The sequence below is a fragment of the Schistocerca cancellata genome, chromosome 2 (genome assembly GCF_023864275.1).
Source record: "Schistocerca cancellata isolate TAMUIC-IGC-003103 chromosome 2, iqSchCanc2.1, whole genome shotgun sequence".
Lineage (NCBI taxonomy): Eukaryota > Metazoa > Arthropoda > Insecta > Orthoptera > Acrididae > Schistocerca > Schistocerca cancellata.
Window position 1 is genome coordinate 782,820,953 of NC_064627.1, and position 16,367 is coordinate 782,837,319.

Sequence of the window (16,367 nt, forward strand, 5' to 3'; positions counted from 1 at the left end):
CGGGAAAAAATAAGAGTGCCGACAGTCCTATCATCTATAAGAATACCGAATGAGAACAGAACGACAACAACCAGACAAGAAACAATAACGGTGCTCCTCCAAGCCCTGCTACCGGATGATGACCCCACAGAGGACACACCAGAGCAGGCGGTTATAAGAGAGAGAGCACAAAGACAATATACCAACAACACAATGGTATACCTCTTCTCACCGCAGGAGGTGGCAGAAGTAATATCAAATCTAAAAAGAGGGAAATCTCCCGGGCCTGACAGGGTTACGGTCGAGGTTCTACAGGCAATAAAAGGGAAGATAGCTCCGATACTGGCAAACCTCTACAACAAATGTCTAGAAAGAGGCACTTTTCCACGAAGATGGAAAAGAGCGGAAGTTATAATACTCAAAAAACCGGATAAGGATCCAATGGAGTGTAAAGCATATAGGCCAATATGTCTGCTTGATACCCTGGGCAAAGCCCTAGAAAAATTGCTCTGTGCAAGACTGACCGGTCATCGGGAAATGACAGGAATGCACGAGTGGCAGTTCGGATTCCGCCGTGGAAAATCGACGGAGGACGCCATCAACACGGCGGCCGAACTTGTCAGCTCGTCGACCTGTACATATGTTCTAGGAGTAATGGTGGACATCTCAGGGGCGTTTGACAATTTGTGGTGGCCGGCGCTGTTTACCTGCTTGCAGGACATGCAGTGTCCGGCAGCGCTATACAATTGCTTCAAGAGCTACTGTAGAGACCGGGTGGTACATATGACGTCTCCGAATGCGGTTGTGACCAATAACATCACCAAAGGATGTCCACAGGGATCAGTTTGCGGCCCCGTATTTTGGGATGTAAATATGGAGCCGTTGCTGCATTCCCTGCAGCAGGAAGCATCAGTACTGGGAGCCGTTGCATACGCGGACGACCTGCTAATTCTAACACATGGAAACAGCCGACAACAACTAGAAGGAAGAAACAGAGACATAATAGAAATTCTAAGTGCCTGGTGTCGAAATTCTAAGTTGGAAATTGCGCCACAAAAATCAAACTATATGCTCCAGAAAGGGAAAATGGCGAGAGATCCGTCAATCAGGATCGACAACTCAATTGTAGTAAGGAAAAACGTAAGTAAGTATCTGAGTGTCTACCTGGATCAAGAATGGAACTTCAAGACCCACATCGAACAAATAGGAGGAAAAACACTATCGATAATGCACAAACTGATAAGAATAGGACAACAAAGATTTCATTTACCACCAAATGTTATCAAATTATACCATGGCAGTTTGCTGGTGTCGATGATGGGATATGGGTCAAGCTTATGGGCCCACAGGTTGCGCCTTCTGAAGCCTTCCATGGCCGTAAGGACAATACAAAGAAATATACTACTAAGATCAATAGGGGCTTTTGGCACAACACCAACAGATGGGTTACTAGTGATAATGGGCCTCTGCCCATTAGACCTATTAATAAGACAGAAAGCAGCTAATTACTGGTTAAAAAAGGGTAATTTTGACAAAATTAGGGAAATAATGGGGAAACACTTGGGAAGTAAAAAGGAAATAAGAGAAGAAACAACAAATATCTGGCAACAACAATGGGATAACTCTCAAACAGCAAGAAGGGTTCACGGAATATTTCCGAATATAAAAGAAAGATTAAAATACAAAAAATTCCAGCCAAGTAAAGGTCTTATACATTTCCTCACAGGGCATGGACCCTACCCTGTGTACTTACACAGGATAGGGAAAAAGGAGACAGAAGAGTGTGAATGTGGGGTCCAGGTAGGCACCCCAGAACATGTTGTATTAGAGTGCACCACTCTCACTAGAGAAGTTCAAGAGGAAAGGTATAGACTAAACACTAACAGCCGGCCGCGGTGGTCTAGCGGTTCTAGGCGCGCAGTCCGGAACCGCGCGACTGCTACGGTATGGGCATGGATGTGTGTGATGTCCTTAGGTTAGTTAGGTTTAAGTAGTTCTAAGTTCTAGGGGACTGATGACCACAGATGTTAAGTCCCATAGTGCTCAGAGCCATTTGAACCATTTTTTAAACACTAACAACATACGGGAAATAATATGGGACGAAGAGAAAGTTAAAATATTAGATAACCTAACAACAAAAATTTCAGATGTAGCATTACAAATGTACAACTTATAATATTGTATGAATAGCTCGACCACGACAAGCACTAAGGGAGAAGGCCTGCCAGCCCCTGGTGCCCGCCGGACAGAAAAGAAGATGGAGCAGGAGGAGAGGAAGAGAGTCGGACGCTCCCTCACCTTCCCTGAGAAGGAGGCCGGAGCGATGGGAGAAGACTGGTGGGGCCGCCGTCGCGCTGGACCGGCCGCCTTCCAGGTTGGACCGTACTGGCCACCTCAGGTCAGGCCAGACACTGCGAGCTGGATCGTCCCACCAAGAAGAGGGTTCCTCCACTCCAGTCTAGCCAACGAATAGATAGTAGAGTAGATTAAGTAGATAGCGCTCAAAAATATGTAGAAAAGTAGTAGGAGCGCTATACGTAGAGTAGACAAGGTGCTGGGAAATTGGTGAAGGGTGATTATGTAAAATAGAAAAAAGCAGTGGTTAGCAGACAGTAGCGGCCCGGGTCCACGTCCCTAGGGATGGTAACCTACTGGAATAGCCAGTAGGGCTAAGTAGGCCGAATAAATTGTAAAGTAGAATCAATATAACTGTAGAATGCAACTAATAAAAAGTAGAAAAATGAAAGAAAAACATTTTGTGAACTTTGTAGAAATCTTGTAGAAAACTTGTAGAATAGAAATGTAGAAAGTAACAACTAATAAATGTAAACTGGTAGAATAGACAATTCTGTAAAACTTTTTGTATAGAGAAATTTATGAGACAGACTAACCATTGTAATATAGAATAAGAAATAACAATGTATTAGAGATTGTAAGGTCCATATATGTTTAAGGAATGGACCATATAATGTAGTATAAATTTGTAAAAAAAAAAAATACACTACTGGCCATTAAAATTGCTACACCACGAAGATGACGTGCTACAGACACGAAATTTAACCGACAGGAATAAGATGCTGTGATATGCAAATGATTAGCTTTTCCGAGCATTCACACAAGGTCGGTGGCGACACCTACAATGTGCTGACATGAGGAAAGTTTCCAATCGCTTTCCCATACAGAAACAGCAGTTGACCGGCGTTGCCTGGTGAAACATTGTTGTGATGCCTCGGTTAAGGAGGAGAAATACGTACCATTACGATTCCGACTTTGATAAAGGTCGGATTGTAGCCTAGCGCGATAGCGGTTTATCGTGTCGCGACATTGCTGCTCGCGATGGTCGAGATCCAATGACTGTTAGCAGAATATGGAATCGGTGGGTTCAGGAGGGTAATACGGAACGCCGTGCTGGATCCTAACGGCGTCGTATCACTAGCAGTCGAGATGACAGGCATTGTATCCGCATGGCTGTAACGGATCGTGCAGCCTCGTCCCAATCCCTGAGTTAACAGATGGGGACGTTTGCAAGACAACTATCTGCACGAACAGTCCGACGACGTTTGCAGCAGCATGGACTATCAGCTCAGAGACCATGGCTGAGTTCACCCTTGACGCTGCATCACAGACAGGAGCGCCTGTGATGGTGTACTCAACGACGAACCTGGATGCACTAATGGCAAAACGTCATTTGTTCGGATGAATCCAGGTTCCGTTTACAGCATCATGATGATCGCATCCGTGTTTGGCGACATCGCGGTGAACGCACATTGGAAGCGTGTATTCGTCATCGCCATACTGGCGTATCACCTGGCGTGATGGTATGGGGTGTCATTGGTTACACGTCTCGGTCACCTCTTGTTCACATTGACGGCACTTTGAACAGTGGACGTTACATTTCAGATGTGTTATGACCCGTGGCTCTACCCTTCATTCGATCCCTGAGAAACCCTACATTTCAGCAGGATAATGCACGACCGCATGTTGCATGTTCTGCCCTAGCCAGCACATTCTCCAGATCTCTCACCAACTGAAAACATTTGGTCAGTGGTGGCTGAGCAACTGGCTCATCACAATACGCCTGTCACTACTCTTGATGAACTGTGGTATCGTGTTGAAGCTGCATGGGCAGCTGTACCTGTACACGCTATCTAAGCTCTGACTCAATGCCCAGGCGTATCAAGGCCGTTATTACGGCCAGAGGTGGTGGTTCTGGGTACTGATTTCTCAGGATCTATGCACCCAAATTGCGTGAAAATGTAATCACATGTCAGTTCTAGTATAATATATTTGTGCAATGAATACCCGTTTATCATTTGCGTTTGTTCTTGGTGTAGCAATTTTAATGGCCAGTAGTGTATTTTAAACTCCATTTCACTACTAATTGTGCAGTTGTGGCTTTTCTAGGTTCCACAGTCTTTCAGAAGATTCCATTTTATAATAGTGTAATCTTTAAACAAACAGAAAAATATTCACAGTAAACATATTGAAAATGGATATATTTATTTGTAATTACTTCGACTTCTTTCAACTAAGAGAAGCGTATTAGCTGATTGGTATATTGTTGTAAGTCTTTATGCGTGGTGTACACGAGCGAATGGATGTGCTCTCCACTACTTTTTGTTTTCAGTTTAATATTCGTTCTCCAACTATGGTAGGCCTATTCGACCGTTACGCTAAAAAGAAGAGATCGGTAGCTCCTTGGTACCTGTGGTATGTGTCGAATCGAATCTCACCGCAGCTTTCTTTTTTTAATAGCGTCGCAAATGTTCCGTGCCTCATTTACCTTTTCTTATTTAATTACATTTTACTTTTTTATTTTCTTCAATATTCTCTTCAGTAAATAATTAATTATAGTTTGAATTCTATGTCTAAACATAATCTTCCTTGGAAGGTAATACTTATCTGACCTACAATAAGAATAGAAATAATCATCCTTGGAGGGTCCTATTCATCTGACCTCCCATAAAAATACAAATAATCATCCTCGGTGGTTGATGTTCATCCGACTTCCCATAAAAATACAAATAATATAGTTGCAAGTACATTTGTATTTTGAAATTAATATTGTTGGCCCAATAACTACGTAGGCCTTTTATAGAAAAACGAAATAAAATGAAGAATAGGCTACTTATAGCTTTAGTATTTTGTCCATATGCCATTGGCACCAAGAATAGCTTGGATCCTTGTAGTCATAGAAGTGACAAGTCTATCGTGGGAGTCCTCATCCATGACAATTCTCTCCCATGAAGAATGAACCAAATCCCGTAGGGCATTCACAGTTCTCAGAGGAGGGTCTGGCCACTTGTCCCGCAGAGGCTTCTTAAGCTGAGCCCAAAAGTGCCCTTTGAGATTGAGTTCAGATGACTTTGGGAGGCCACGGAAGACAGTGAATAATATTCTCCCTCCTTTGAAACCAGCTCTGAAACCTAATGCTAGTGTGTGATGGATGATAATCATGTTGCTAAGGTGAGACGTCATTCGGGATACCAAAGTCGAGATCCAGCGATGATAACATTTTCAAGAAAATGTTCATAGCATGCTGAATTGAACCTGTCTTGGATACGTTCGGAAGTTCCTGTACCCAAGTAAGACAACCAGACCCAATATTTCACACTTATGCGTCCGCCTCTAGCGCGAGTGACCACGAAGCGCGTCATATCGTTGCCCGTCTGTGTGGTAAACAACAGAAGGACCTCTGCTCGTGGTCTTAGTTATGCACTCGGCTCAGAAAGTGACTTTTCTGCAATCGACATCTTGCCAGGTACACAGAATTGCTAGTCTATCCATGGCTTGTTCGTCAAACAACAGTTCTATGATAAGAGCACGACGGGACCTGATTCCACGGCCCTTTAATCTTCTGAGAGCTGTTCTCGACGAGCCCGGGAGATGTGAAGCTCTCCTTAGTTACGGATGATTAACAAAGGAACATTCTGGGCCATGTCATCTTGTCTCCGTCTAGAGACTCGTGGTCTTCTAGGCATTGGACGTGTCCCTACCTCACCATTATCTCCAAATCGTGTAATCCATCTCCTTGCTGTGGAAGCACCAACACCACAACGACATCCTGTCTCAGATGTGCTGACACCGTTTTAAAAAAAGCAATTATTCGCTCTCGAACATTCACATCGGCCATCTTGAAGCAAACCTATGACTTACGCCAATCAGGCGATACGTTTCTCTTAGCTGAAAACTATGGAAACACCAGGTGGCTGTCGAAGTAATTACAAATAAATATATTCATTTTCAATATTTTTACTATGACCATCAATCTTTTTATTTAAAGTTTAGACTGTTATAAAAGAGAATCTTTTGAAAGAATGTTGAACCTAGAAAATCCTACAAGTGCACAGTTTGCAGTGAATCAAAGTTTAAAATATTACCTGCACAGATCTATATAAAAAAATGATAACTGACTTCAGTTAGACACGAAAACTCGTCCTTTACGTTCATAAACCGTCAGCCTATCAACTCAACAGTTGAAACAGATGTGGAACACTCCTCGTTGTAGTAATTTTACCGACGTGGAGTTCTAACATTATAACCGTTTCTACGTGCTCGAATAACGATTTTCAAAAGAAATGATACTATGAGTTAAACTGCAATGAATCTCGATATGTACTTTATCCCAACTCTTATATTGGTTCAATCTGACGATGTGAACACAAAGCTGAAGCTCCGCAGACCGCTAGAGTGGTAAACAGTGGCACTTCTAAACTTGGGCATGTGCAATGCTCTCTTCGTGGACTCTAAATTATTCTGACCAGGCAATCTTTTTGCCTCTCACTGTACAAATGTGCAGCCAATTGCAACATGTAGCGCTGCTGAAATAGTATTGTATTTCTTGTTAAAGTAGACCCTGGGTGAAATTTTAGCACAATTGCTGTAGATGCAGGACTTAATCGAAAAATTTACTCTTCAGATACATTTACATTAAATAGCACATCAACTGATACCGGGATCAGTGGCGGCTCGCAGCCACACATTAGGAGTTATCTCATAAACAGCTGGTTTGGAGGCCCACGTTTAATGGCACGATTTTGCTTCTATTATCGTCTACTTTCACTCGTATCATTTTCCACTGCTAATTATGATACGCTACACGGTCCAGTCACATTACAGCGACCACAGCATTTTTTCGACGTCAAAGTGCAATAACCACTCACAGACAGCAGGTGGCAACAGTAGCAGTGGAGGGTACGTACAATGTGTCAGGGGCCTCGGGAAACGCTGCAAACGTTGTCGTCAAGCGGGGTGATTTATCTGACGTTCAAAAAGATACGATTATTGTCTTCCGAGGCAAAGGTGGAAGAATTTCCGGAATGACAGTTTATAAACTATTCGCGAACCGTCTTGGTTAAAGTATTCCACGCATGACCTAATGGCGCTATCCAAAACCGACTCCGTGGCAACCGTAGTGTATAATGGGCCCCACATTACAGGAGCGAAATACGGCTGCAGAGATGCGTACGGGCTAATAGACTTGCAACTTTTGACCAACTGACCACCCAGATAAACCATGAAGTTGCCAACAGCTTCTCCTCAAAGCTCATTCAGCAAACGTTGCTGCATTTGAGTCTACGTAGCAGTTGCCTGATTGGTGCAACCTGTGGTGACTGCTGTTCATCGGCGGAGAAGGCCAAGACCGCAACGGTACGTCTACTAAGTGGTGACAAGCAGCCTTTCCTAATGAATCAGGACGGATGGTCGTTGGCTGAAAGCAAACACCTTGCAACAATTATCGGAAGGGTTCAGGCTGGAGAAGGGAGCGTTATGGTCTGGGGAATGTTTTCGTGGTGTTCCCTGCTGATTTCGTCATTCTGGAAGACACAATGGAACAACAGAGCTATGTATCTATACTTCGGGACCATGTCCACCCCTACTTGCAGTCTGTTTTTCCTCCACACGATGATATCTACAGACAGGAAATGCGACGTGTCATATGCCTCGCAGTGTACACGCGTAGTTCGAACCGCACCAGGTTGAGTTTCCGTACTCCACCACTCACCAAACTCCCAGGATTTAAACGCAGTCGAGGATCTGTGGGTTCCATCTGTTCGCGACTGAATCCACAACCGAGAAACGTAGGGCAACTGGCCACGGCGCTGGAATCGGCATGGTTTCACATCCCTTTCGGTACCTTCCAGAACTGCCTCTTCTTGCAGTCCGCCCCTCAACAGGTAGTTCTCAGGCTTTTGATAGATCAGTGTATTTTACACTTGGCGCCTCTGTAGCCTCTCTCAGACCGACATTCTCAGTTACTACTTGGACTCTGCATCCACTACAACAGAATCACATGCCAGGAACTTATTTGGTAAATACGTAAGTAATGGAGCAGCGTACATGACTACAAGCGTGTTAATGGCAGTCACGTGCAAAGGACCATAAGGAAGACAAACATGTCGTTGTTGTTGTTGTGGTCTTCAGTCCTGAGACTGGTTTGATGCAGCTCTCCATGCTACTCTATCCTGTGCAAGCTTTTTCATCTCCCAGTACCTACTGCAGCCTACATCCTTCTGAATCTGCTTAGTGTATTCATCTCTTGGTCTCCCTCTACGATTTTTACCCTCCACGCTGCCCTCCAATACTAAATTGGTGATCCCTCGATGTCTCAGAACATGTCCTACCAACCGATCCCTTCTTCTAGTCACGTTGTGCCACAACCTCCTCTTCTTCCCAATTCTATTCAATACCTCCGCATTAGTTATATGATCTACCCATCTAATCTTCAGCATTCTTCTGTAGCACTACATTTCGAAAGCTTCTATTCTCTTCTTGTCTAAACTATTTATCGTCCACATTTCGCTTCCTTACATGGCTACACTCCATACAAATATTTTCAGAAACGACTTCCTGACATTTAAATCTATACTCGATGTTAACAAATTTCTCTTCTTCAGAAACGCTTTCCTTGCCATTGCCAGTCTACATTTTATATCCTCTCTACTTCGACCATCATCAGTTATTTTGCTCCCCAAATAGCAAAACTCCTTTACTACTTAAAGCCTCTCATTTCCTAATCTAATTCCCGCAGCATCGCCCGACTTAATTAGCCTACATCCCATTATCCTCGTTTTGCTTTTGTTGATGTTCATCTTATATCCTCCTTTCAAGACACTGTCCATTCCGTTCAACTGCTCTTCCAAGTCCTTTGCTGTCTCTGACAGAATTACAATGTCATCGGCGAACCTCAAAGTTTTTATTTCTTCTCCATGGATTTTAATACCTACTCCGAACTTTTCTTTTGTTTCCTTTACTGCTTGCTCAATATACAGATTGAATAATATCGGGGATAGGCTACAACCCTGTCTCACTCCCTTCCCAACCACTGCTTCCCTTTCATACCCCTCGACTCTTATAACTGCCATCTGCTTTCTGTACAAATTGTAAATAGCTTTTCGCTCCCTGTATTTTACCCCTGCCACCTTCAGAATTTGAAAGAGAGTATTCCAGTCAACATTGTCAAAAGCTTTCTCTAAGTCTACAAATGCTGGAAACGTAGGTTTGCCTTTCCTTAATCCTTCTTCTAAGATAAGTCGTAGGGTCAGTATTGCCTCACGTGTTCCAACATTTCTACGGAATCCAAACTGATCTTCCACGAGGTCAGCTTCTACCAGTTTTTCCATTCGTCTGTAAAGAATTCGCGTTAGTATTTTGCAGCTGTGACTTATTAAACTAATAGATCGGTAATTTTCACATCTGTCAACAACTGCTTTCCTTGGGATTGGAATTATTACATTCTTCTTGAAGTCTGAGGGTATTTCGCCTGTCTCATACATCTTGCTCACAAGATGGTAGAGTTTTGTCAGGACTGGCTCTCTCAAGGCTGTCAGTAGTTCCAATGGAATGTTGTCTACTCCCGGGGCCTTGTTTCGACTCAGGTCTTTCAGTGCTTTGTCAAACTCTTCACGCAGTGTCGTGTCTCCAATTTTCATCTTCATCTACATCCTCTTTCATTTCTATAATATTGTCCTCAAGTACATCGCCCTTGTATAAACCCTCTATATACTCCTTCCACCTTTCTGCTTTTACTTCTTTGCTGAGAACTGGGTTTCCATCTGAGCTCTTGATATTCATGCAAGTGGTTCTCCTTTCTCCAAAGGTCTCTTTAATTTTTCTGTAGGCAGTATCTATCTTACACCTCGTGAGATAAGCCTCTACATCCTTACATTTGTCCTCTAGCCATCCCTGCTTAGCCATTTTGCACTTCCTGTCGATCTCATTTTTAAGACGTTTGTATTCCTTTTTGCCTGCTTCATTTACTGCATTTTTATATTTTCTCCTTTCATCAATTAAATTCAATATTTCTTATGTTACCCAAGGATTTCTACTAGCCCTCGTCTTTTTACCTACTTGATCCTCTGCTGCCTTCACTACTTCATCCCTCAAAGCTACCCATTCTTCTTCTACTGTATTTCTTTCCCCCATTCCTGTCAATTGTTCCCTTATGCTCTCCCTGAAACTCTGTACAACCTCTGGTTCTTTCAGTTTATCCAGGTCCCATCTCCTTAAATTCCCACCTTTTTGCACTTTCTTCACACAAACATAATCAGTTCGAACTAAAACCCCACGTATCAAACTTCGAAAACAAAAGGTCAACAGAAAGAAATGATTAGGGGCTTGACACAATAACAGATCACACGCAGAACGTCGGTGATAACGTTTTGCTGATGGAAGTTTGGAAGAATTTCTCAAATGTTAAATCGATTTTGTTGATCAGTTTCTTGCATACGTCTTTTTAAAGTAGTGGTTTTGTGTGTTCGTCTTTCCAAAAAGAAAATTACGTTTGTTTATGAGAATTTATCACCAACTGAAATTCATTCTAAAGTGACAGTTAAGAAATCTATCTAGACTTATGAAGATGATTCGGAAAGTTCCAAAATTGCAGCCAGGCACAAAATATCAAGAAAGTGGATAGTATGCAAAAAAAGTGGCCGAACGGTTCTAGGCGCTCCAGTCTGGAACCGCGCGACCGCTACGCTTAGGTTAGTTAAGTTTAAGTAGTTAAGTCCCATAGTGCTCAGAGCCATTTTTGTATGAAATAAATGAACTCACAGGCATATAAGAAGGAACTATGGGCCATGATGTACATGAATAATTAGCTATGAGAGCACTGTGTGCAATAAGTGTGACGAATTTTTTGAGTGCTAACCAAAAACAAGCAACAAAATTCGAAAATTACTTAGCAATATTTACAAGAAATCAAGATGAATCCAGCGAATTTTGTGCGCCGATTTCTTGCCGTGGTTGAGACATTGGTAAGCCTCATAATGCTGGAAACAAAATTACAGTCTAAGCAGTGGCTGAACGCCGATGGCTCAGCATAAAAAAGGTGAGTTCAGTTCAGTTTTTTCTGCTATGCGACAATGGTTGTTCTCACTACTACAACTTTAAACAACAACCGGCGAAAATTTGATAGATCCCCTTGACTGCCGGGATCAAAAAGTTGTTACACTGAACAGAAAGATGATTTCGCTCTGAGAATACGAATTATTGGAACATCTACCCTGATCACCGGCTTTGGCACCCAGTGAATTTTATGTTCTTACATATAAAGACATTTGTGGCTGGAGTGTAATGAAGTCTTAATGGCAACAAAAAATAGATATTTTGTAGGTGCTTCATAACTGCAACTTAGGAAAATCGTTCCAGAAAATGCATTAACTTTAAAGGGTCTACATGAGGGAGGACAGATTTTTTGACAAGCCGAGAAATCTCGTTAAAATCCCTAGGAGTGTACAGCAGTATCGTCTTATAAAAGTAAAATAACTGACCTTTCGGCAGAGTTGCAGCTGCTGTGTGTAGGTCATAGAGCAACGTCAGTTATTTTAATATTTTAGTACTTTAAGTGTTTTATTTTTCAGCACAGTCGGAAGATTTTGAACGAGATTGAAGCAGGGCACGGAAACCTACGTACCTCTGTCAGGCCGAGAAATGTTCACAATGTCTCCGTAGTGGTAACTAGGTGTGAACCAATTATCAGAATTATTAAAGTCAACGGTATGCTGGAGATTTGCTGTAGCTGGTGCTGATTTTTCATTTGTTTCAGAAATGTGTAATGAAAATATAGTGTTGTAGCGACGGTCGCCAACTTCCGGAGCAATCTGTGGGGGTGGACGAGTAGCGGGAGCGCTGCACCTGCCTCCGCGGCTAAACTGGGAGGACGCGTAGGTCGGGCCCTGAGCCGCGTAGTGGCAGGGGGCACAGAGAAACGGGAAGCGTTTTCTCCTCGGCGCCAATTCTCTCTTATCCGCAACAGATGTGTCTGACACTGATACAAATCGATCTCCGCGTCATATTTGTCTGGAAACTTTTTCAGTACAGGAAGCTACCACTCCTTTCCCAGCGATTTTCTCATGTTCCGCATGAATTAGTTGAGGCTTTGCTTCTCGGTATTGAACTTCTTGTACAGCTGCATATACCAATATAATGTTATACACTGATGATGTTGCAATCCTCGTATCTCAGCCCGCGAGTATCTCTACTCCCTCCGATGATGTCTGCTTTGCCGTCTGTCAGGAGGTGGTGTCCTTTTGACATCGCCAATGGCCTCCCTTCACGGGAATAAGCTTCGGCTTATTAAGCCTCTTCCGGCGCCTTGGACGACCTCCTCTCGGCCCTCCCGCCGGGAGGAGATTATTTTAGCTCGGCTGCGTATTGGGCACTGCCTTTTTAGCCATCGTCATTTGCTCAGTGACGCTGCCCCACCACTTTGTACGCATTGCTCCCAAATTTTAACTGTCCACCATTACTTGCTGGAATGCCCTTTTTTTTACCAATTTATGTTCAATCTTGGGTTTGCCACCTGATTTATCAGCCGTTTTAGCAAATTAGCCGTTGTAGCGAAGTTTTAGTGAATTTCGTTTTACTTTTTATCCGCAGAAGCAATATAGCGAAGGCCATTTAATTTTTAGTTTTGGATCTCCATTTCTGTATGGTGTTTTTTTAGCCCTTTTTCAACGTGCCTTGTTTAGCTGTCTCCTGTTTTGTCCATTGGGTCTGACATATAGTCTTTTCCCTGGTCTCTGTGTTTGTGTTCTATAGTTTTGACTTGGGCGCGTATGACCTCAGTTGTTTTTTGCGCCCTAAAACAAAACAAAAAAACTGATGATGTTAAGGGGCAAATTGGTTAGTAACCGAGAGAAGTTCACATAACTGCACAATATAGAACAAACTACGTCTGAAATGTTCAATATACCACTGCCCATTAAACTGTAACACCATGAAGACGGCATCACAAATGTCATATTCGCATGAAATGTGTTACATACCTGCCTGGATATGCAAGTGATTAGCATTTCAGTGGAACCGCACGTATCGGAATTTAACAGTGGCAAGATCGTGGCCTGTCTAGAACTGCTTTATAGTTCCGCGATACCGCTGCTCCTTTTGCGGCTGTTCTGCTATTTATGCTGAATGTCTGGCTTTGACTAATTCCAACCATCGCTTCCCGAGAACTAAAATTCAGTAATAAATTTAGTTCTGATGCACTTGCTCAGATGAGCTGACCGCATTAGAGACCTAACATAAAAATCTGCGATTATTCTAACTTTTCCAGTACGAAAGACACTTTGAGGTCGTAAAATGTGCGATCTCACTACGACTGAATGTCCAACTTCCTGTGACAGTAGAGTTTCGCTGCTGAGGATGCGTTATAAGACAAAGAGTACCCTTCGTTAATTTTAAGAGTAAACAACTTTCCCAATTTCACGTGTCAGAGATTATAAAAAAATACTCTACACTCTAAATCACTGAAATTAACGCTCAGATCATCCCATCTTGTAAAAGAAAAAACCGTGGATTTATGATCACTATGTTCTGAATATATACCGTAAAAACATTTACGTTAACTGCGTCTTGTAGTAACTTGCTATCCTTTCAAGAAACTAGTAACTATTATTTTGGTTTGGCGTGTAAAAGATTACGTCGGTCAGTAGCGAACTCAAAACGACTGATTGTTCAAAGTATTTAATAAAACCCTCTTTAGGCACGGAAATAGCTTCTGTGGACTCAGTGCTTCCTGGCTCACTGTTTTCTCGCCTGCACCGCTCACGCACCCTCTGTCCAAGTATGCTGCCCTCGGGTTGTGACGCTACGTGACGTCTCGTGTACGCTTAGTAATCGAGAATACATAACAAATTTTCCAAAAACAATTAATAACAGGATTTCAACACACTTGCAGTTCTTATTCCATGAATCTGCAGAACTTTCCAATGCATCATTCTAGTTCTACGTTTTGAGCTAACACTTTATTGAGGAACGAAAAATAGAATGTACAGCGAATATATATGCAAGGGAGATGAAGGCATTATTATAGAAAGGGAAGTGGGCGTAGATGAAGATGAGTTGGGAGACACAGTGTGAGAAGAAATTGACAGAGCTCTGGAAGATATAAGTCTAAACAAGGATCTGGGGGCAGACGACATTCTGTCAGAGCTACTGATAGCCTTTGGAGAACCAACCTTGACAAAACTCTTCCATCTGGTGTGCAAGATGTATGAGACAGGCGAAATACCCTCGGACTTCCAGAGTGATGTAGTAATTCCTATTCCAAAGAAAGCAGGTGCTGACAGGTGTGAAAATTACCGAACCATCAGTTTTATAAGTCATAGCTGCAAAATACTAACACGAATACTTTACAGAAGAATGAAGAAACTGGTGGAAGCCGACGTCGGGAACATCAGCTTTGATTTCGAAAAAATGTAGGAACATACGAGGCAATACTGACCCTTGATAGATTAAGGAAAGACAGACTTACGTTTTTAACATTTGTAGAGTTAGAGAAAGCTTTTGACAGTGTTGACTGGAATAATCACTTTGAAATTCTAAAGGTATCATGGGTAAAATACAAGGAGCGACAAATCCTGTCACAATGTCCAGACGGATTAGAGCCATTGTTGCCGCCAGAGGTGGCAGCTTTGTCTGTCAAATATCACCATGTATAATACCAATTCACCTACGAAATTAATCAGGTACTGTTCATATTGTACTATGCAGGATGGATCACTTAAAACTTGCACCGCACTTATTGAGGAAATTGAAAGGGCTGTTGATCTGCCGTTTTTACAGAACGGATTGGTAGTCAGTGTGCATTGCGACTTGTTAGTCAATGTGTAACAGTTCAAGCAGTAGGTTGTGAGTGGACGATGGAATTAATCAATGCAGAAAAAGCCGATGTGCTCATGGTGTATGAAAAGTGTAGGAAGAATGCAGTTCGTTCTTGTCTGTGTATACGGCAACATATCCCCATAGACGCCAACTATCTCGGTAATTATTTATCAACTTCTTCAACCACTTACGTGAAAGTGGTAGTGTAACACCTAGACAACGTAACAGAAAGAAATAAGTGACGGCAGAAGAGGGGGAAATTAATGTTCATACTGCTGTTGCAGTTGATCCGCACGTTAGCTACCGCGTAATCGCTCGAGGAAGTGGCATTAATAAACGGTCACAATGCCCATATAGTACTAGGGACAGAAAGTTGGCTGAAACCAGACGCAAACAGTAATGAAATCCTAAACTCAGATTGGAATGTATACCGCAGAGACAGGCTGGACAGTGAAGGGGGAGGCGTGTTTATAGCGATACGAAGTGCAATAGTATCGCAGGCAATTGACGGAGATCCGAAATGTGAAATAATTTAGGTGAAGGTCACGGTTAAAGCAGGCTCAGACATGGTAATTGGATGTCTCTATAGGCCCCCTGGCTCAGCAGCTGTTGTGTCTGAGCACCTGAAGGATAATTTGGAAAATATTTCGAGTAGCTTTCCCCACCATGTTATAGTTCTGGGTGTAGATTTTAATTTGCCGGATATAGACTGGGAGACTCAAACGTTCACAACGGGTGGCAGGGACAAAGAATACAGTGAAATTTTTTTAAGTGCTTTATCTGAAAACTATCTTGAGCAGTTAACCAGAGAACCGACTCGTGGCGATAACATATTAGACCACCTGGTAACACACAGACCCGAACTATTTGAAACAGTTAACGCAGAACAGGGAATCAGCGATCATAAAGCGGTTACTGCATCAACGATTTCAGCCGTAAATAGAGATATTAAGAAAGATAGGAAATTTTTCTGTTTAGCAAAAGTAACAAAAAGCAGATTACAGAGTACCTGATGGCTCAACACAAAAGTTTTGTCTCAAGTACAGATAGTGTTGAGGATCAGTGAACAAAGTTCAAAACCATCGTACAATATGCGTTAGATGAGTATGTGCCAAGCAAGATCGTAAGAGATGGAAAAGAGCCACCGTGGTACAAGAACCGAGTTAGAAAACTGCTGCGGAAGCAAAGGGAACTACACAGCAAACATAAACATAGCCAAAGCCTTGCAGACAAACAAAAATTACGCGAAGCGAAATGTAGTGTGAGGAGGGCTATGCGAGAGG

General features: G+C 42.6%; 1 protein-coding gene across 1 annotated transcript in view; it reads left to right on the plus strand.

Moving 5' to 3' along the window:
- Positions 1-2,236: 2,236 nt before the first annotated feature.
- The window catches only part of LOC126158651 (guanylate cyclase 32E-like), a 660,283-nt gene continuing 646,152 nt past the window's right edge, over positions 2,237-16,367 (plus strand). Inside the window, exon 1 of the mRNA XM_049916459.1 lies at positions 2,237-2,377. Within this exon, the coding sequence (XP_049772416.1) occupies positions 2,237-2,377 (141 nt within the window). The remainder of the gene's footprint in view (positions 2,378-16,367) is intronic.